General features: G+C 56.1%; 1 protein-coding gene across 1 annotated transcript in view; it reads right to left on the bottom strand.

The window, feature by feature from the left end:
• The window catches only part of TTLL8 (tubulin tyrosine ligase like 8), an 89696-nt gene that overhangs the window by 36658 nt on the left and 30399 nt on the right, over window positions 1-22639 (bottom strand). The window contains exons 3-9 of the mRNA XM_045290671.1: window positions 19610-19748; window positions 19007-19080; window positions 18719-18889; window positions 16651-16765; window positions 15344-15478; window positions 7814-8003; window positions 1106-1254 (exon numbers count right to left, since the gene is read on the bottom strand). Coding sequence (XP_045146606.1) covers window positions 1106-1254; window positions 7814-8003; window positions 15344-15478; window positions 16651-16765; window positions 18719-18889; window positions 19007-19080; window positions 19610-19748 — 973 coding nt within the window. The remainder of the gene's footprint in view (window positions 1-1105; window positions 1255-7813; window positions 8004-15343; window positions 15479-16650; window positions 16766-18718; window positions 18890-19006; window positions 19081-19609; window positions 19749-22639) is intronic.

The following is a 22639-nucleotide window of genomic DNA, read 5'->3' as shown; positions in this document are numbered from 1 at the left end:
CAGTGGAGAAGAACAAAGCACCAGGGTTGCAGGAAGACCAGCAATCTGACATGCAGGTGACCCAGCCTTGCTTGCCGACAGCAAAGAGGACTTAACCTACGTGGAGATCCACCCTGTCGTCCTTAGGATGGACTTCACCCCAACACCGAGAACGTGCACATCCTCACAACCGGACAGGCGGGTGATAAACGCAGAAAATATCGAGGTTGCCAGGGATTTCGTTTTACTTGGATCCACAATCGATACCAATGGAAGCAGCAGTCAAGAAATCAAACCATGTATGACGTTGGGCAGATATGCTGCCAAAGATCACTTGAAAGTGTTCAAAGATGTTGCTGAGGACCAAGGTGCACCTGACCTAAGCCATCTTGTATTCCAGTCGCCGCATCAACGAGGACAAGCCAGAGAGAAGCCCGAGTGGTCGATGTATTTAAAGTGTGGTGTTGGTAAAGAATATTAAATCTATCACCTGCATCTAAGTTACGGTGTTGGTAACGAATATTAACTATACCACGGAGCAAGGAGAAGGAAAGGGAAGCTGTCTTCTAGGAAGTGCAGTTGGAACACTCTTCAGCAGGGAGCAGGGCAAGCCCTGAGCGCATGTCCTTTGGACATGTTATCAGAAGGGACCAGACCCACTGTGTTTGGTAAGGAAGCCCCGAATGGGGTGCATCAACCCCATGGCTGCACCATGGGGGAAACAACAATTGTGAGGGCGGGGCGGGGCCAGGCCATGTCTGTTCTGTTGTCAACAGGATCCCTGTGAGATGGGCAGACTCAGTGCCACCTACCAACCACGGTCGAATGTTAGAAAGTTGAACCCCGCACAGTGTGGGGAGTGTCGGCTGTGAAGGCTCGTCCCCATGCCGGCACTTGCCCCTCCAGGGTATAACCATGACTCCTCATAGGGGTGCAGGCGTCTCCCCTGGAACCCCGACCCAGCCTAGAGCTTGGCATCTAGCAGTCTGCTGCAACCAGCCAGCTGTCTGTGCCCACAGAGGCACCCCAGGGGGTGCGCTGAGCACGTGAAGGGATGCATGATCACGTTCCTTCCTGCCAGGACAGCCCCCCGGAGCCCAGGGCAAAGCCACAGCACAGGGCTCACCGCGGCCCCGCGACTTCGCAGCAGGCTTAATGATCCAGATGTTCCGGATCCCGTCGATCTCCATCTGTGGGTTGATGGAAGCGATCCTGTTCAGGAGATTCTGGCACTGGGACAAGTAGTTCTGGGAACTGGAGATGAAGGCGTCGCCACTACAAGGCAAGAGTCAGAGACGGGTGTGAGGAGGGAGGGCAGCCCCCTGGCCTGGCACCCACCAATGCACTGGGGGGTGGCCCGGTGAGAAGAGGGCAACAGCAGGCCCGGAACTTTCTCCCGCCAACCTGGGGGCACCTGGGCACATGCCCTGAGCTTACTTCTCAGGCACTGATGGCAATAACGGGTGTTGTACCTGGAGCGCGGATATGTGGCTCTGAGTTGTGCCTGAGGAGTTTGATGCCTGGGGCCAGGAAAAGCTCTGGAGTACAGCTGAATCCCCGCAGTCTCCCTGGAGGAAGTCCTCACTGCCCATTGAGTTTCTTGTCTAGCCCTTCAACAACATGGGGCTGGGGAGCTGCCTGACAGCCCTGGAGTCTGCTTGTCATTTGAACCCCAGCCCCTGTGGGTGGCCGTGTGGATTACGCACCGCTAAGCGCCCAACACAACCACAGGGCTCCTTGACAGTGTCCTAGAGTGGGCGTTCTAGAGACGCACCACCAGGAAGCTCATGCCTATGCATCACATACAGGTGTATCTGCAGAGAGAGATTCAGCGCAAAGCAACGGCTCCCCTGGTTGTAGTTTGTTGTTGAGTTGGTTCCAATTCACAGCAACATGGTGTGCGAGAGAGCAAAGTACCACCAGTCCCGCGTCCTCACCATGGTCCTTACACTCCAGGCCATGGTGTGCGTCCGTCTGTCCATCGTGGTGAGCACCCTCCTCCTTTTTGGCTGCCCTTCTACTTTACCAAGTACGATGTCCTTCTCCAGGGGCTGGTCTCTCCTGGACCTGTCCAAAGGCTACCCAAAGGATGTGAGATGACACCTGACCATCCCTGCCTGTAAGGAGCATCCTGGCCGCACTGCTTCCAGGACCGCTTTGTCTGTCCTTCTGGCCATCCATGGTACCTTCAATATTCTTTGCCAGCACCACCATTCAAACACATTGGTTCTTCTTCGGTCTTCCTGGGACCTCGGGTCCACATGACCCTGGACTCATCAGCCTGTGGTCTCCGCGGCTCCTGTGTCCCCTTGGGCAGCATTGTCCTGCAGCTCCGAGAATCTGAAGAGGCTTGGCTGGCCTTGGACCCGTGGGCTTGAGTTGGACTGGGGCGGGGACGGCTTCCTGAGGTGCAGTAAGTTCTTTCTTGGACGTAGACGAGGTCGCTGGGTTGTCTCTCTGAACCAGGGGTCCTCAAACTGCGGGCCTGCGGGCCACATGCGGCCACCGAGGACATTTATTCAGTCCTCTGGGTGTTTTTGCCCCGATTGTCTTTTCACTTCAAAATAAGATATTTGCAGTGTGTATAGGAATTTGTTCATAGTTTTTTTTTTAACTATAATCCGGCCCTCCAATGGGTCTGAGGGACAGTGAACTGGCCCCTGTTTAAAAAGTTTGAGGACCCTGCTCTGGACAATCCAGCCTAAGGCGTGAGCCTTCCTCCTTCCTGATGCCGCACTTCTTCACAGAAGCCCGCTTCTCCGATGAGTAAGTGTGGTGAGAGGGTACGACCCGCGGCACACGTTTCCTTTCAGAATTCCCTTGTCCTGTTGCCACAGCAGCCTCTGCATCCAGGTACACGTTTCCCAGGACCACAGTGACGAGTTCTGGAATTCCCATTCTTCTCAGGGTTATCCATAGTTTGTTAAGATTCTAACAGTCGAATGCCTTGCTATTCTCAGTTTCCAGCCAGAATGCATCTGACTTCAGCAACATTACCCCTTGCTCCACATCCCCATCTCGGTGAGTTCAAGGGAGAGGTCGTGGTGTCCTGGTCACCCACTGGCTGCTAACCACTCAGCCTGCAGTTTGAAACCACCAGTGGCTCCCTGGGAGAAAGACTGAGTTCAGTGGGGCCCTGAGCCCTGTGGGCAAGCATGCAGCCATGCACGCATCCCCATGGCAACCGCATCCGGGTCCTGTGGTGACTCCAGGGCTTTTCTCTCCTGAGACAGAGGTTCCAACTCCTAGTGGCCCTGTGTGCAATAGAAGGAAGCACTGCCCGGCCGGCGTCACCCTCACGGGCCCTGTGACGTGGGGGCCCCTTGTTGGTCCATGCCGGCACTCAAGAGGAACAGACTGACCCACACAAGCAAACAGAACCTCACAACAAACAGGAGGGGCAAGTTGTCTGGCGGGGTCGAGGGTGCCGCTCAGTCTATTTTCCCCAGACCCACCTCCAGCGAGTGGATTCCAACCCAAACCCTGCAGGTCAGCGTTGAGCCACGCCGACGGGATTGTTAAGGCCGCGCCCGAACGTCGCCAAGGCTGTGAGTCGTTGCGGAAGCACACGGCCATGGAGTAGCCAGGAAGTTTGGGCCACTGACCTTTCTGTTAGCAGCCAGCACTTAACAGCTGCCCCCGAGGGATCCTTTCTGTGTGGGTGTCAACTCGTAACTTAGCACAGAGTAGAATTGCTTCATAGGGTGTTGTGGCTGTAAGTCCTTCTGGGAGCAGACAGCTCCATCCCCACACAGCGTGGTCAGTGCCTTCAAACTGCCCACCTTTCCTTTGGCAGACCAATCCGAAATCCACTCCCGGAAGGCTCCCTCTCCCCATAGCTACATCTTTCCATAAGACTAGACAAACCTGTTAAAATTCATCATTTCAAGGCTCTGAAATCAACGGAAGGCACAGGACAAGTTGAGAATCAGGCATCCATGACCAAATACTGAGGTGGGGTAACGGTGGTGGGAATCCAAGCTGGTCCTTCCTGGGGCATTCCCCACTCTCCTACAGCCCTGCACATCAGCAGGCACGGCGGTTTGACGGTGGTGGACAGGCACCTGGTCCCAGACAGCTACCAGAAACTCAGGTTGACTGAGCAGAGGACGAGGAGTGAGGAGCAACATTGCTGATGTCAGATGGATCCTGGCCAGAACCATGTTTCCTTGTGTTTTATTGACTACACCAAGGCTCTCGCTGTGAGTCAGAACAGGCTACGGGTTGCCTTGAGAAGAATGGGCGTTCCAGAACACTGCATTGTGCTCACACAGAACCGGTGCCTGGACCAAGAGGCGGCTGTGTGAACAGAACAAGGGATGCACATAGATGACACATCAGGACAGCTGTGCGTCAGGGTCGTGCCCTGTTGCCATGGTGATTCAATCTGTGCTCGGTCGGAAGAGAGACTCCAAGGCCATCTCAGGGTCAGAACTAGAAGAAAACTTATCAAACCTGTCAAACGCAGAGGACACAGCCTTGCTGGCTGAAAGGAAGGAAGATTTGAAGCACTTGCGGATGAAGATCAAGGATTGGAGCCTTCAGTATGGATTATGACTCAATTATGACTCCATGTACGATGGAATATGACCAGAGTCCTCTCACCAAGAGGGAACATCATGAAAAATAAAGAAAGGATTGAAGTTGCTAAGGGCTCTGTCTTGCTTAGACCCACAATCAGTGTTCATAGAGGCAGCAGTCAAGAGATCCAAATGATGCGCTGCATCGGGTCAATCGGCTACACGAGCCCTCTTTACAGTGTTGAACAGTAGGGAAGTGCCTGACCCGAGCCATGCATTACCCATCGCCTCCGATGCCTGTGAAAGTCGGGCCGAGAATAACGCAGGCCGAAGAAGCGTCCTGCATTTGAAGGGCAGTGCCAGGAAGAACATCGGCGGTGCCACGGGCAGCGGGGAACAAACAGATCTGCCTCGGAAGGTGTCCAGCGAATATGCTCTTTGGACGTGAGGACGGAGAGACTTTATCTCACGAGCTTTGGACATGCTGTAGGACAGTCTAGTCCCGTCAGAGGGCACCATGCTGGGCAGAGCAGAGGGAGACCTTGAATGAATGGATGACCCCGTGGCTGGCTGGCGGGGCTCAACACCGGGACAGTCGTGAAGGTGGCCAGGGCCGGGCTGTTTTTTCTTGTTGCATTCTGGGTCACTGGGAGTCGAGCTGCTCTGTGGGGATTTCAAGGCTGACACCTTCCAGAGGCAGACTGGGAGGCCTTCCACCTGAGCAGCCTCTGAGCGGGGGAGGCAGCCAGCTTATGGAGGCCCTCCGCTTGTAAGAGAGCTGTCGGGGTCCCTCCGACCCAGCAGGCATTTGTCCTGCGCTCTCAGAACTCCTTCTACGCAGCTAGGAGAACCCATCAGGATGCAGCTGGGAATGATATCATCGATGGGCCTGACCTAAATGACAACATGTTCCAGCGTTTTCAGAACAGAGCACACCTCCTGGCAACTGCAGGCCCCACAGGCTCCCCAAACGCACCTCAAACAGTCCTCGAACAGAGCAGGTGCTGGGCGAGGAGCAAGCCTCGGCAGCGGGCGGGCTCTTCGTCCGGAGTGGCTACTTGTGTACCTGAGCGAGCCTGGTTCTTACTCACACCCAGTTAGCCCGAGATGAGTCATGCGCAGCGGAGCTGGAAGGGGAAGCAGCCCCCGTTCTGGAGAGGATCCCGGGCCGCCTCACAGCCTCGTTAGGTGAGCTCCACGGCGTCAGTCCACCTCGAGGGCCGGCCTCTCTCACGCTGCCCCTCCACTTTGCACACTGTCCTTCCCCAGGGACTGAGACAAAGTCTGACCACTTGGAGACTCTGATGTTACTCCTCCGAGACAGATCTGTGTGTCCTCCGCCAGCTCATGGCGCTGTCCATGTCCTTGGCCGACACCGCCATGCGAAGGCATAGATCTTCTTCAGCCGTGTTTACTCAGCACCCAACTGACACCGCCATGCGAAGGCATAGATCTTCTTCAGTCGTGTTTAGTCAGCACCCAACTTTCCTGTGCAGAGCAGGTGGTTGAAAAAACCATGGCTTGGGTCTGGTGCACCTTCGTCCTCAGGGACCGACTACAGTAGAAACACATGAATGAACTGGACTTCATTTTTTAAATCACTAATTGAAGAAGATCGGTGTCAGGTGTAGAAATGGCTTTAAAAAGAGAGAGAAAGAGCTTGCTTTGTGGGCATATTTTCACCACAGTAAAAGGCACTACTTAAAATACCAACACGGTGCCATTAACAGAACAAAAGACAAACCACAGCCGGAGCGGTGATTCTTGACACAGATGGCCAACGCGGGCCGTGCTGGCGACCAGAGAAGGGCGCACTCGGGCCGGAGTGAGGCGGTGGATGGCCAGCTGGTGGCATTTGCGGCCATGAGCAGCACGTTCACGGCTGTCCAAGTGTGGACCTGCAGAGCCACTCTGAAGCTGTTCCGACACTGGAAGTCACCACATCCCACCCACCTCAGGATGGCAAAGATGTCCTGTTGGTGTCTCAGGTGCACCTGACCCGTGCCGTGGGCTTTGCAGGCGCCTCCTGTGCCCTCGAACGCTGGACAGCAGCAAAGGGAGGCGGGGGAGAACTGCTGCACGTGAGTGAGGGTGCTGGAGGAGAAGACGGATACGCGAACCCCCGACAAGCAAGCCCGTCCGTCTCAGCAGCACGGGCTCCTTACACGTGAGGACAGACAGCTTTCTTCGCACCGACCTCAATGCCTGCCAGAAAGACCTGCTGCTAAAACAGGGTGCCACGGTGGGTCAAGGGCGGTCAACAACATGAGGTAACCCCCCCCCCCCCCCCCGTGGGACCACAGGGTCTCAGGAGGGAGGGAGAAGGCTCTTGGTTGCACCACAGCCTCACCAAGGGCGGACACGTGATTACCATGGAGATGTTTGCACATAATGTTGCCAGGACCGAAACGGACACACCTCAACAACGTGGACCACGCAGCAACGGGCCCGGAGGGGAGTCTTGCTCGCAGACTTCTAATGGACCAGATGCAGCCACAGGCCAGGTGCAAACCCTGGACCCCGGGCAGACAGTGTGGAGGGAACCAGGTTGGGGCTGACCTGCAGTGGGGTGGGGCTTCTGATGGGGCTGGGCTACCAGAGGACTGTGGGGCTGCAATGTCCTTCATCCTGATGGACGTGGTGACCACGCAGGTGACTCCACAGGAGACCACGCAGGTGACCACACAGGGGACTCCACGCAGGTGACCACACAGGGGACTCCACGCAGGTGACCACACAGGAGACCACACAGGTGACCACACAGGAGACCACACAGGTGGCTCCACACAGACATAAAGTCTCACCACGCTGGGTGAGCCCGCTCTGCATATGCATAATAGAATGAAAGGTGAAAATTCGCTCGATTAGTTCCGGAGAAGGCAGCAACGAGGACCAAGAAGAGGATGAACTGCAGTGGATGGCGGGGGTGGGCTGCAGGCAGGGTTCAAGCCTGGCCCACTCTCCAAGTTGGATCCTCTCTCTGCTGGCCACTGGGAGAGGGGGCTGGGACCTGAGTCCCGAGGGAGTGGAGGCAGGCTCAGGCAGCCCCATTGGGTATGAAGGTGAGCTGCACCACTGCATCGACCCCTCCCGAGTTCCAAGAACGAGCCAGGCAGCCTGGCTGCAAAGGGGAACCTGTCCCCATCCCGTCTGTCCTGCATGGTGAGAGATACCAGATAGTCAAGGGCTGGAAGTCACCAAATGCACCCAAAAGTGTTCCCACAGGCTACACTTCCCTGGGCTGCTCCTGGTCCCCCATTCTGAGCCACACTGACCCGCGGTCACCCCGAGAGCCCCGGGCGAGTGAGTCTTACTGGACAAGAGAGTAGTACTGCTGCATCAGGTCACTCCACTCTTCCTCCGTGAGCAGCTCGGTGTCACCCTCGGGGACGTCGATATCCTCGTGTGTCACCTGCCCCAGGTAGGCCTGGCACACCTTGCATGCAGCATCAATGAGCTGCCCCGAAAGGCCAATGGGCAACTTGGCGCCAGTGTTCTCAGCATCTGGAACCCAAGGACAGGCACCTTGAGTGGACAATGCCCCTAGTGGAGGGATAGAGAATACCCCCCCACCCCTTTCAGTGGAGGGGTGTCCCCTGGGTACTGGACAGAGAGAGGGCAGGGAGCTGCCAGACTCCTTGGATGGAGTCCACCCCACTCCTATTGTGCCACATGGCTTCTCTACAGCCATCTGGAGGGCACACCCACACCTGAGCAGGTAACCGGCCCTCCTGCTCCTGACTTCTCACACAGCACCTCACTCTCCACCCTGAAGCTTCGAAACACTGGTGGGTCTCAGGAAGCATGGAGCAGCAGGTCCGGCATCCCTTATACAGGTGATAGGAAGTCTCCAATGGCCTGGACCACTCACAGCAGCCTGGCCCCCAGTTAAGAATGTGGGAGATTGACTAAACACCCAACCAGCCAAGTAGCTGCTGAGAGGGAAGAGGAACCCAGAAATGCGCTGCAGCTGCTTGGAAGATGTGTGGAAACAATTCTACCAACTATTCAAGATCTATGGTAGTGCTCTTGCTGTACTCAGAGGTAAATTAATAGACTTTAATCATCTCATCATGAAAAGAAGATGATGAACAGTAGTTTATGCATTCCACTTAGGAGTTTACAGGAAAACCAAAGAGGAGCACATTTAAAAGAACCAACAACATAGGAGGTCTACATCGTGAAGATCAAAGCCAAGTCATGCCAACCAGAAACAGGAAATTAAAACCAGAGTTGTACAGAACCTGTGGACAGCAGATGGGAGTCTGGGCTCCTATCTAATTCTAACCCCAACCCAAGAACACTTAGTTCTTGTGACATGACCCTACTTGACACTCACCCTCAGGAAGATAAGGGTGCTAAAGCAAAGCGTGGTCAAGAAAGCAGGCGGTGCCCAGCTATCAACTGGAATAGTGTCTGGGGTCTTAAAGCCTTGTATCTAAGCAAGTAGCCGTCTAAATGCAGCATGAACTAAGTCCACACTGAAGAAGCACACCAGACTGTGTGATCCAAAGATGACAATAACAAAATCCAAATACGATGAAGGGAAAAGTATTAGAGTTTAAATTGTGAACATCCAATTTACAGAAGGCTATGGAGGACAGTGGGAGCCCAAAACCCATCCGCAGAGCCTCTGGTAGACACCCCATCGCCACACCCCCCAACCTTTGGCCAGAGTCGAGAGATGCCAACAGCCTTACTATGTGAGACCAGAGATCATCTTAAACTTGATCATGGTAGATGGAACTATGGCATAACATGATCTCTGGTCCATTGACCTCCCTCTTGAGCCATCCCGAATTTGCTCTAGGTTTAAATATTTCTTGCTTGTTCCACAGCAGAAAATAATCTCTCTGGCTTATTTCAATATTGTCAGTAGTCTGTTCTTTCTGCCTTTTTCATTGTTTTATTGTTTCTGTTTTGTTTCTGAGTTTATGAAACGCAGAAGTAGTGAGTGCCTAGGGACCGTAACTGATGTCATAGGGAGAGGTTGAGGGAAAGTGGGAGCAAATAATGAATGCAGAGCAGGAGGGTGCACTTGAACTTTATGTGAAAATGCATACGCAGCTCTTTTTTAAAGTGACTTGCCTATGAGGTGTATAATATTTTATAACACCAAAACTCCTGGGCAATATCATGAAATGTAGATAACAGGAATCTGCCAAACAAGTTTCAGTATTGACTCAAAGTTAGTAGCTATTTAAAAAAATACTATTTAAACTAACTTATGACACATTTATCTGGGAGAAGAAACACAGGAATATCGGTGAAATCAAATGCAAGAGCTCTGGGATGGGGAGGGAAGCAGAAAAGCACTGTAGCAACACAAGTTTCAGCTACATCTGATTTTAAATCATGAGAAAGTAAATCTGTAGCTTAGAAAGGGAAGCTGGGCCCGGTCTGGAGGCACGGGGCAGAGCGTCGAGCAGTGCTCGTCCCAGCCCCTCTGTGCTTCTGTTTATGCTTTGAACTGAACTTGTGACTGCAAAGTGAAAGGCTGCAGAACAATCAGGGTCAAGTTCAACGGCTCCTGCATTTTGCTCCATCTCACTCGTGCCAGCCCCTGGATGTGAGACGCTGTATACCGGACGTTCCCCCTGCGTTCCGTCTCCCTTCCTCCTCTCTTAACCCTCTGACCTTTGTCCTTCAGCCGCAAAGGGCTGATGAGGCTCAGGTGTTCAGACCTCCCTTATGCCATCTTTCCCCTGACCGCTCTCATTGGGTTGAAAACTGAGCCACGACCATGTGTCCAGTGCCAGACCTGAGGGTGACTCGCGGCCACAGTCTAGTCTCCTTGGTGGCTTTCCGTTCTGTCCGCTCGACCCAGGACCTGCTCACGTGATCCTTTTCCGGGTCGTGTGTAGACTTATCTGGGCACCATCGAGTTCCCCCAGTCTCCGGACTGTGGAGACCTATGTTTGTGGGGCTCGTTAGTCCACGGAGCTCATTGTTTGCACGTAGCATCAGATTCTCCTCACTCTTCTTTCCTCTTGATGGGGAGAGACCGGCGTTTGTACCTCAGCTGGCCACACATGAGCTCTTAAGACCCCAGCCGCTACTCGCTGAAGCAAGTGGAGCACGCCAATGGACCAAAGTGTCCAGGCCAGGGACTCATCCCTCGGTGTGTGTGGTGATGGCTAAGAAGTTGCCGGGCCCTGTTGGCTCCACTACGTTCACGGCTATCTTTGCAGCTAAGGCATTGGCCCGTGAGAAATACCCGGTCACTCCTATGTATGCATTTATGGGTGTCTTCCCACTCCTCCCCACACCCAGGCCACCTGCAGGTCCATCAAAGTATCTGTTCATGTGGCTGTGGCTGTTAGGCGCCATCGGGCCGGTGCCAGTCCACAGCGCCCTTCACACAACTGACGCACACTGCCCGGGCCGCCCTTCTCGCGGCTGTGCAACGGTGAACCCGCTGCTGCAGTCCACCTCCGTGAGGGCCTTCCTCCTATCTGCTGCCCCTCGGCTTAACCAAACAGATACCCTCTCCAGGGACAACGTGTCTGAAGTCTCTCCATCCTTGCCTCTGAGGAGCCCTCTGGCCATCCTTTTTCCAAGATAGATCCATTCATGGAGCGCCGTCACTGCAGGTGGATAGGTAGACATCGTGTACCTATCAAACGATGTCTATATCGGTGTTTAGTCTAACCAACTGTCACTCTTGCACCCCTTCCAATGTCTTCCTCGACCCAGTGGTTCTCAACCTTCCTCATGCTGCAACCCTTTAATACCGCTCCTCGTGTTGTGGTGAACCCCCAACCATAAAATCATTTTCGTTGCCACTTCATCACTGTCATTTTGCCACTGCTATGAATCAGGCAACTCCTGTGAAAGGGTCATTCAGCCCCCAAATGGGTCACGACCCACAGGTTGAGAACCGCTGCTCTCCATCATTTTTGCCAACCTCCCTTTTACTGCCCACTGCCTTCCCCCTCACCCAGGTTAGCGCACGTCTACCTCTTAGCCTCCCACCTGCTGTCAGTGTGAAGATCTTTTCTTGACCTCCTTCAAGCATGGTCTCACACCACATCTGTTCTTTTGTGTTTGGCTGGTTCCCTTCAACAGAATGTTAACTTGGGTGCTCTGCCCTTGGAGTCGATAGGAAACATCTTAGATAATTCCCCAGAGGGGAAAGCCTTAAAGAAAAGTCTGATAGAGATGGTTACACCCACACTGAAACCCCCGGCAGAAGAGGTGCACTAGTCAAGGTCAAAGACCGACAACGGCCCTGGGGCACGGGAGGCAAGGGTAACGGCAGAAGACCAGCTTCACACAGCGCTGCGGCTGCTGCTGCTGCAGGCTCCCGCTCACGCCCGCCCGGGCAGCCTGCACAGAGAGGCTGCTGCTGGCCCCGTGCCAACCTCACGGCGGCCGGTCTGCTGAAGGTCGTGCTGCAGCCACGTTGTGTCCAGCGCCTCCACCTCCACTGTGTCACACGAGGCTCTCGGAGATCCAGGGATTCCCATCCGCTGGCTGCCAGACCTTCCTTGCTGGTCTGCCTTGGCCCGTAGGCTGGGCAGAAGCCTGTCCACTCCGGCTGGCCCTGGTGGCATTTGAAACGCTGGTGGCCAGCTCCTGCATCACCGAGACATGTGGCACATGGACAGGTGGGCAGTGGAAAGAGCTCAGGACCTCCAGTCTCCAGGTCCTCGTCCAGGTCCAAGCTGGGCCCCACTGCCCTGCACACACAGGCTCCCGTTCTCACCTGCGCCTCTGGCCTGGTGGGCTCACGAGGAGCCAGGGGCAAGGACCGGTGCTCCAGCCGGGTCACCCACCCTGCAGACCATGGACGGTGCTTATGTGACTGGCGGATCGCAGCCACCTAGGTAATGGGAGGGGAAAGACGGCCGACAGAAATCCAATCTCCGCTGCTGATTTAAAAAGCAAGCAAGTCCCTGGCTGGGAACAGAAGGGCACTCTCTCAACTTCAAGGACACAGAAGACAGAGGGGGAGGGACGCTGGTCTGGGGCCCTCGTTTCAACAGTGTTGGCTGGAACGTCCAGGCACCGCTTGACAACCTCCTCTCCAGGCGTACATTCCAGGACCATCTTCTGGACCAGCCCTTCTGCCTGCGATCAGATAACACTATTTTTTTTCTGTGGTTCGCCCCAAATCCTAGACCTCCATCACCCTGTTGCCCATCCCCCAAGCCTTGGACCAAATGGAAATATTAAAGCATCCCTTTGACAAAGAAAACGTATACACACAGCAAACCTCCCGCTGTGAACCTCTTACAATCAGGGGTTAAGACAAGGTTACCTGCTCTCCTTCCCAGCAGAGCAAGGCCAGAAGATGAATAAGTAAAAGGACCCATATTTTTACATGTAAAATCTTCTTTCACTGTCTGGAAGAAACGCCCGAAGGAATCTACAGTTACAGTATTAGAATTCGGCAGGGAGACTTCTCTCGCGTACTTCAGATACGCCGTCAGGAAGGAGCAGTGCCTGCAGAGGACACCCGGCTCAGTAAAGTGTAAATCAGAAAAAAGGTGCGTTGGCACAGTGGCTGCATGAAAGGGCTCCAAGGTGATGCTCCTGCGGATGGGGCAGGACCCGAGGGGCTTCCTTCTGTGGGCCGTGGCTCCCAAAGAGTTGGGACAGACCGGGCAGCACCAACAACCAGCACCTTACCTCGCCCACAGAGACCAACCCTTGACCGATGGAGCATTGCAATGAGGGAGAGGCTCAATTCACGGGAAGAGAAAAGACGTCTTACAAGCGAAAAGGAACGTGTATTAAAGAAGACTCAAAGCACAAACTAAAACAAAGGGACGATGAACTTGACTCCAATAAAGCTAAGAAACTACCTTCATCAAGAGACACCATACATGAAAAGATGGGCCATGGAGACCCATCTGGTCCATCTGTATGCCGAGGGAATCATCCGAGAAGCTGCATTCTATGAAGGAGACTGCGGCATCAGGGTGGGAGGAAGGCTTAGAACAACCTGCCGTGTGCAGATGACCCGGCCTTGCTCGCTGACAGGGAGGAGGATTTGGGGCACTTGCGGATGAAGACCAAGGACGGCAGCCTTCAGTCTGGACTGGACTCGATGTCAAGGAGACCCCCACCCCCACAACTGGACCACAGACAAGACCGTGATCAGTGGAGACAAGGTTGAAGTTCTCGAGGACTCCTTTGTGCTCGGATCCACATCGAAGCTCATGGAAGCAGCAGTCACGAGATCAGAAGACAAGTTGCACTGGGGGAATCTGCTGTGGAAAGCAGAGCCGTGACCTTGAGGACTAAGGTGCACCTGACCCGCTGCTTCGTACGAGGTGAAAGTTGGACGCTGAATGAAGGAAACGGGAAGAGTCGCTGTGGGCGGTGCTGGGGAAGGACAGGAAAAGTGCCACGGTCCCGAGGGACAGACCGCTGCCTCAGAGGAAGGACACCAGAATGCTCCTTAGAGGCGAGGATGGAGGGACTTCAACTTATGCTGTCAGGAGAGACGAGTCCCTAGTGGACAACGTGTTTGGTCAAGGGGCAGTGAAAACAGAGGAAGACCCTTGACCCGATGGGCCGGCACAGTGGCTGCAGCCATGGGCTCCGACACAAGCACCGTGGTGAGCGCAGGGCAGGGCCAGGGAGGGGCCCGGTCGGTGGCACCAGGGCCGCGTGAGTGGGAACCAGCTTGATGGCACCTAACAATAACAACCACACTTGTACTTGACAAAGAATATCCATCCAGAACACAGAAAATGATTCCTATGAATTATTCAGATATCAGCCTCGCAGGATACGGGGCCAAAGACACAGACGTTTGATAGCAGTCCTATGACTTCCTGGCCCCCTTGGCAATCACAGAGAAGTGCACAGAAACGCCGTGGTGAGGCAGCTCTGTCTGCCGCGAGGAGCTGCTGGGCTGTGTAGTCAGTGCCACCGAGGCCATCCGACGCATCGTGACCCCTGCAGCGGACAGAATGGAACCCACCCCGTCCTGCGCCGTCCTCACAACTGCCTCGGCGTCAGCCCACGGGGGAAGCCGCTGTGTCCACTCATCTCATCGGGCCTTCCTCTTCTCACGGCCCTCTGCTTCACCAAGCACGTCCTCCTCCAGGGACTGGTCTCTGTTGACAAGGCATCCAGAGTCTCGCCACTAAGGAGCCTCTGGGCAGACTTCTTCCAAGACGGGGAGCAACACTGAAGACCGCACCGAACCACTACCACCAGGCAAAGGTGCCTCGCGAAAGGGAGCTGGCGGGAAAGCCGACAACCGACAACCGGCTGGAAGCATGGAGCACTTGATCCGAAAAATGGACATTGCTTTTTAAAGCAACCAAACGAAAACCTGACCCACAGCCCTTGCCAGGGGTTAATTCGGACTCAGAGCGACCCGATCAGACCGGGAAGAACTACCCTGCAGGGTCCCCAGCTGTAGCCCTCGCTGCTGCCGGCTGCCACCTCTCCACCGAGGGGCTGCGGGGCTCACACTGAGCACCTTCCTGCAAGATCCTCGGGGTCCTAGCCACTTCCCAGCAGGGTTCCTAAAGAAAATACTGGAGATGACAAATAAGATTGGAGAAAGAAAAAAGTCATTCAGAGTCCTGAGTCAGCAGAGCACACGGTCAGGGAGCCCACAGTAGGTCCCTGGGGTGCTCAAACCAGAGAGGAGATGCAGCACCCCAGGGTGGTGAGGCAGCACAGAATGAAGGTGGGGACAGACACACCTGCAGGTGCAAGGTGGCAGTTTGCACAGCGTGCCAGCAAACTGCCCAGAATACAGGCGGCCACACCAGGAGCTGGGGTCAAGGCATGGCACGGAGCAAGCTGCCCCCCTCCCCCCAGGACAAGGAGAGAGATGACAGATGTCAAGGAGCCGCCTCCCTGCCCCAGCACACCTTTCCTGCGGCTGGGGTCACTGTCGCCCACCGCCACCTCCTCCTCCTCCGGCCTGCTCCTGGGCTTGGCCTTGCAGCTCTGGTGGCTGACAACCCACTTGAGGATGCTGGATGCCACCGTGCGCCGGAAGTCATCTGCAAGGACACCAGGCCTTGCCCCTCTGCCCGCGACGCCCAGGGCAGGTGGGCTTCGCTCCATTCCTGCAGCCCGGCCCCTCCCCAAGCCCCCACTGTCCTCCATCCCTCCACTGGATGGAGCTCGGGGCTGGAGGCAGCTTTCCCCAACTCACCCACCAATCTCCTCTCTGCCTGCCCAGCACTCCACCACCAACTAGCTTCACCCCACCACATGGCCCAACCACACCAACCACCCCTGCATCCCGCCCTCTGCCTCCACCAGATACTGGACACCCCTTGCCCCCGACCCCAACCAGCCCCAACTCCACCAACAGGTTCGGACCTGGGGCCCTCTCCCCATCCCCATGCCTGCCCCTCACTTCTGCTCCCTCCCAGGTGGGTCCCCCCAACAGCCACCGGCTCCTCTCTCTGCTCTTGGTCCTTGGATCACAGGGATCGTTCTAGAACCTTCCCGGCTTTCAGAGTCAAGAATGATGACTCCCATCTCAGGTAGTGCCCTCCCCACTTCACTGGACCTCCCTGGACATCTGAGCTTTAACCCCACCCAGCACAGAAGGCAGGAAGCAGGGAGGCTGGCCACCATGGGACTGGACGCATGCTGGGACACTGGAGAGGCAATGAGGGGTGCTCTGCCCTGTGCACTTCCTGTGCCCCTGGCTCTGCCCCCTCCAGACCCTGCCCTTCTGCCACCCCATTCTCTCACCCCTCTGGATGCCGTAGTGGACACCGCACCCACTCCTTGCCTCCACTCAGGACAAGATCACAGTGTCCCCTTTGAGGCCTGCCCGGGCTTCCATGTGGCCCCTCTTATGCTCATCAGTCAACCTGTACCCTCTCCCACTGGAGAGTGCAGGTCGGGAACTGCCCCACAGGTCCCCTGCAGGGCCCCAGGGGGACATAGGGGACATGGGGTTCCCAGGTGGGGTCAGGGCCACAGCTGTAAAGGCGCTTGGGTCCTTGGAACCTACCGGCCTCAGCTAGCTGGCTGTCCCCTCCTTCTCCTGGGCCTCACATCCAGTCTGCCTGACCATCTCCTCCCACCCAGCAGGGACCCTTCCCTTGGTCCAAGCCAGGGATCCCAACACTAGTCTGGGCAGGGGCCACCCCCGAGGTCAGTAGCGCCAGATGGATGCCCAGCCCCCCGCGCAGCCCCCTGGACACCCACTCACCCAGGAAGTCCTGCTTCTCGCTCGCAGTGCACAGGCTGTAGCAGCGCGGGAAGAAGGTGTCGGGATTCGCCTGGACGTACCAGGGCAGACTCCTCATGCTCATACACAGCCCGATCTCGGGGGACAGTGGGGCGTCAGCCCTCCTCACACGGTGCCATAGTGACTCTCTGCCTCTCCCACAAGGCAGAGGGCTTCCCAGCCCCAGGAACCAGGCCAGCCTCCTGAAGGGGGCCTCAGCACCCCCACAGAGCCAGGGACCAGGCAGCCCCCTGAAGGGGGCCTCAGCACCCCCCACAGACCCAGGGACAACCCTCTGGGCAGGCCTGCTGCCCTTCATGTCCACTCAGGCCCAGTGGTATCGTGGGGTCTCAGAGGGCAGGACAGCCCATCACAGAGCGAGGCAGGGAGCCTGGCTGCAGATGCTGGCCCTCCCAGCAGGAGACACTCCTCAAGGCCACTTTCCAACAACCTCACTGCCCCCTGCCCAGACCAGGGTGACCCAGACCGGGGACGCGAGGGTCCAAAGACACTTTGCACCTGCAGGTCCTGAGCTTCCCCTACCCGCCATGCCTGCCACCCCCCCAGCTGTCCCTCAGTTCAGCCAGACTGACACCCGCCTCCCTCCAGGGCCAGTGCTAGGATTTCATGTGTGGCTGGGGGTGGGCACACACTCACTCCCATGTCGGAGACTGCTCCAGCCACACCCTCCCACCTGGTCCCTGGGGCCACCTGGGGGCCGGTGGACACAGAGAGCCAGGTGGAAGGTGGGGGCCTGGCCTGGGCCCACCTGACTGATCTCGAGATATTCCCCACCCCCCGCCGCCGGTCACCCAACACAACAGGGCATCCACTCTTGACGAGGCCACCCTCCCTCGGCAGGCCCCCAGGGATCTGCTTGTGCCCACCCTCCTGGGGCCGATGACAGGGTGCCCTGGGCAGCAGTGAAGCCTAGGGGTGGGGGTGGGCTGAACCTAGCATTTGGGGGGCAGTGACCAGGGGATGGTGACCAGGAGCAAGCTCCCTGCCCACACACTAAGGTGGGTCCTTGGTGGGGGTGGGGGTGGGGGCAGCTACAGCAGGGACTCCATCCCACAACCACACCCGATCACACACCTCAGGGGGCCTCTGCCCTCCACGTGGGTGGGCTGCCAGGCGTGGGGGAAGGCTGCTGCTGGCTGGGGCCCGGGTCTCCCCAATGCTGCAGGACTACGTAGACTGGACACATCTGCAGTCCAACTGGGGCCCGGGTGGTGACCAAGGTGGCCCTGTGTACCACACACTGTGTGGGGTGAGGTACTGGTGCCCGGGTGGTGACCGAGGTGGCCCTGTGTACCACACACTGTGTGGGGTGAGGTACTGGGGCCCGGGTGATGACCGAGGTGGCCCTGTGTACCACACACTGTGTGGGGTGAGGTGCTGGGGCCCAGGTGGTGACCGAGGTGGCCCTGTGTACCACACACTGTGTGGGGTGAGGTGCTGGGGCGCCCTGGATCCTGACCACACAGGGGATATTCTGCTCTGTGGGTTCAGGGAGGCTGTGCAGGCAGGTGAAGGGGTGGGGAGGGGGAGGGCCAGGAGTCACAGAACCAAGAGGGGCACGGGTAGGGCCCACTGGATCTCCCTGTGGACAGGAATGGGGCCCCTGGCAGGCCAGGGCAGGGTGACAGGACCCCGGCTCAGGCTCGTCCACAAAGGAGGCTGGGGACAGGCGCATCCGGGGCAGAGCTGGGCCAGGACTGCCCTCCTCTCTAGCGCATGCACGTCTTGTGGGCACAATCGGGTCCCCAGAAGGAAGTGTGGCAGCCTTTTGTGTGCAGGTGGGGACAGCGCTTTCTTGGCAGTGCCAACGAGGTCACAGCGGGGAAGGAAGACCCCTAACCATTCTCTGGGAGCAAAGGCTTACACCTGGAGGCCCAGACGCAGACCCACTGGGGAGGAGGCGAGCAGGTGCATGCCTATAGGGGAGGGGCTTCTGGAAAGCACACCCAAGGAGGCCAAGGATGCTGGTGGACGGCAGGGGGCTGGCAAGCCCTGGCAGCCTGTGCGGGACAGGTGTGTGACCTCTCACCTTGGTGGTGAACGAGGCTGTCTTCCCGTAGTGGTTGAGCATCTGCTCACAGCTCAGGCTGTGAAAATCGATAACGTCCCTCTTGATGGTCCAGAGGAAGTACGGGGCCTCATTCTTAACCAACCTGGACTGGCAAGAGAGCCCCCTCTCAGTACCCAGCATCCTGTGGGCCTGCTGGACAGAAGGAAGGGTATCGAGGTGGGGGCTATCCACCTCCCTTCCCAGAGCCCTACATGCACGTGCACCCTCCCCCCAACACACCCACACACGTGAGGAGCTGAGACCTACCATCACGTCATGAATGTCCTCTGTCCTGTCCAAAGTCATGTCCAGGTTCTCTCTGGGTTCAGCACCTTTGCTCTCTGTAAAAAAAATACAGGGTCAGGGGTCAGGGACAGCCAGACCTGGGCCCCTGGTCACCGGGAGACCCCTTATCAAACTTGTGCCCATCTGTAAGGGTGGCACCATCCTGACCACCAGAGTCAGGCTCAGGGCATGTCCACTGTGGGCACTGGGGGAGAGCAGAGGCCCTGGAGCAGCCCCTTCCCTGCCCTGAGCCTCCTTGAGGAAGGGCCATCCCATGGGGGAGCGGTATCTAAGGGAGGAAGGGCATCCTGGGGCAGAAGGGACAATTGTCCAGATACCGAATGAGGTCTGGTCTGGCCGTGGACACCGAGGACACCAAGATGTGACCAGGCTCCTCAAGGGTAAGGACATCTGGGTCAGGGAGGCAAGGTGTCCTAACCCCAGAGGAAGGGGGGCAAGTGGAGCTGGGAGAGGATGAACTGGAGCTCCACCCAGTGCACACACCTCGTGTCTCTGTGACAGCACGCACACACACGCGTGCACACATGCACACACACATGGAGACCACCCCCTTCAGTGCCCTACCTGTCAGCCCTTCACGTCCATCCTCCCCAGGCAGACCAGCCTTGGGCAGAAAGTGGAACTTCTTCTCCACCCAGCCCTTCCTGCGCAGGGCCGCCCGGACCACGGGGTAGTGCCCACAGATAGAGAAAATCTTCTTTTCCTGGAACGGTAAGGGTGTGTTTTCAAACACGCACTGTCCCTGGGCTCTGTGAGCAAGGACTGCAGCCTTCCGCACAGACCACACTCGCTTGTAAGGAAGACCAACATCCTCACGACTGGACCAGTAGGTCACATCATGATGCGTGGAGAAAAAATTGAAGTCGTCAAGGATTTTGTCCTGCTTGTATCCACACTCGGTGCTCGGGAGCAGCAGGCGAGCTGCATCCCATCAGGTCCATCTGCTGCACAGGACCTCTCTAGAGGCCCGAAGAGCAAGGACGGTACCTGGAGAACTGAGTGAACACCAGCCCGCCCGACCCAAGCCATGGCACGATCAGTCGCCTCCCGTGCATCTGCAGGCTGGAATGCTGCATGGCTGCATCTGCAGGCTGGAATGCTGCATGGCTGCACCTGCAGGCTGGTGAGGAATGCTGAAAGTGCCGCGGACACCTCAGGAGCAAGCGGATCGGACTGAGGAGCCTGGCTGGAGGGCTCCTTAGAGGCAAGGACAGTGAGACTTCTCCCCTCATGTACTGACATGTTATCAAGAGACCAGTCCCTGGAGACAGACAGACATGCATGGTAACGTAGAAGGGCTTCAAAGAGGAGGAGAGTCACTGATGAAATGGGGCTGCAGCAATGGACCACGCATAAGAACGACTGTGCAGACGGTGCGGACCGAGCGGTGTTTCGTTGTGTGGTGCACAGGGTCCCTGTGAGTCGGAGCCGACTGAGGGCACCTAACCATGACAGCAACAATACTAAATCAAATAACCGAGCAGCAGGCTGTTTCTCTACTGACGTTCTCAAAGTGGAATGATCCCGGCCCGGCGGATGACACCACAGCCTTGCTCAAAGAACCTCCTGAAACATCTCCCAGACAGGGTGCAGGTGTGTGCGCGCAGGTGTGAGGGTGCAAGTGTAGGGCACAAGTGTGAGGGGAACAGGTGTGGGGCAGGGATCTTGTACACACAGGCATACACACACACTTGTTCACATATTCACAACACATGTACACTCAATTATAGACATATATGCTCACATATATGCATATTCACATACACTCAATTTACATACACATTTACACCTGTGGTCACACACACAACTCACATGCACATGCTCAGCACATGCACAATCACACATTCATGTCCACACACGCTTCACATACTCAACTCACATACACAAACACATACCTACATTCACACACTCAGACACCCCCCACATACACATACACTCACACACAATCCACATGCATACACATTCACACATACATCCCCATGTGTGTACACATACACATGACACAGGGATGCTGCTAACTGTGGGCTGCATTCTGAAGACTGGAGTCCACGACGGGATGGCAGGCCGTGCTGCTGGGAGCTCTGCAGCTGGTGACAGGCACCCAGAGGTGTCTTTTCTTCATGGAGCGTGAGTGTCCCTCATGCTCTGTGTGGGGGCAGGGATGTGTGGGTGCCTGAGGGTGGAGGACACGACAGGGACTTGGGGTCATCAGTTGCCCAGGGGACAGGAGGAGCAGGATTGGCAACAGCAGCAGGGACCCCAAGAGGGTCGGGGCAGGGGTCTAGGAGAGCTGCCCAGCCGGCGTGGCCATCTGTGACCACGCTGGTCATGACGAACACTCAGCCCACACTGTGGGGTCTCCTAGCGCTGACCACACAGAACTGGACCTCACACTCCCGTGGCTATAACACCGCCCAGGGCAAAAGGAGTGCGATTTCCCAGATGTGATGAGGGTCACTGATCCGTGGTCCTTGAGTTCATCAAAAGGTCATCCTAGGTGGGCCTCACCTGGCGAAGCTCCAAAGTGGATTTCTGACGACGACTGCACAGCCCTTCTGGAGGCGATCAAGCTATTGGGTTACATGATACGTTAATTAGAGCTCAATTTTTAAAAAGAAGAGATTTGATGAATTGAACACTGAAGACGGTTGACCGGATGAGCTGGGGGTGGACGTCAAGAGCGTCCCATGAAGAAAATGAAAGGTCATTGAAAAGACAGGAGAGAAAGAAGAAACCAAAACGGCTGTCAGAGAGACTCTAAAACTTGTTCTTCGCTAAAGTGAACAGAAGAAATGATGAAGTAAAGGTACTAAACAGGTATTAATGGGCAGCGGAGAAGACAAAGTAAATTAGGATGATGAAATAGGTAAGGTCTGGGAGATTGAAAATCCAAAGGGTAATTCTCAAAGTGAAATAACTGAAGGAAATGTCAAGCCTTGAACTGCAATACTGAAGGATTCTACGGACAAGATGTTGAACGATCCAAGAAGCCACACAAGAGGATGGAGGGAATACACAGTCTCTGTTCCCAAAAGAGTTACTGTCCAACCATCTCAAGCTCACACTTGCGGCCATGCAGTCCTTTCTGATTCTTGATGACCCTCCAGTAGAGGGGAGACCTGCCCTGGTGGGTTTCTGAGACTTTCACTCTTTATGGGAGTAGAAAGCCTCACCTTTCTCCCACAGAGCGGCTGGTGGTTTTGAACTGCTGACCTTCAGGTTAGCAGCCCAACTCATAGCCACTACACCACCAGGACGTGTTCAGCCTTTTCCATCGGCAGCATAAGATAGAAGGTCAAGCTGCCCTGAAGACATTGGTGAAAAACAAGGCCCCAGGGAAGTGGCCACACACCTGTGCCAAGAAATAACTGGAAGTGACCCGTGTGTGTGCCAACTTCAAAGTCAGAGGACACCCAGAATGTGGACTGTGTCTTCCATGCCTTATACACATTGACTGGACTTAAGCATACAAATGTTTTTGGAAGTTTCAGCATTCCCTCAATCACTGATAGAACAAACAGACTTGGAAGAAGGGATCTGGGGTCTTAAAGGCTTGAAGACAAACAGGCGGCCATCTAGCAAAGAAACAACAAA

The sequence above is a fragment of the Echinops telfairi genome, unplaced genomic scaffold (genome assembly GCF_000313985.2).
Source record: "Echinops telfairi isolate 266 unplaced genomic scaffold, ASM31398v2 ScPeMD7_2;HRSCAF=8, whole genome shotgun sequence".
NCBI lineage: Eukaryota > Metazoa > Chordata > Mammalia > Afrosoricida > Tenrecidae > Echinops > Echinops telfairi.
Note: the sequence above shows the minus strand (reverse complement) of the source record. Positions and strands in the feature narration are given on the sequence as shown.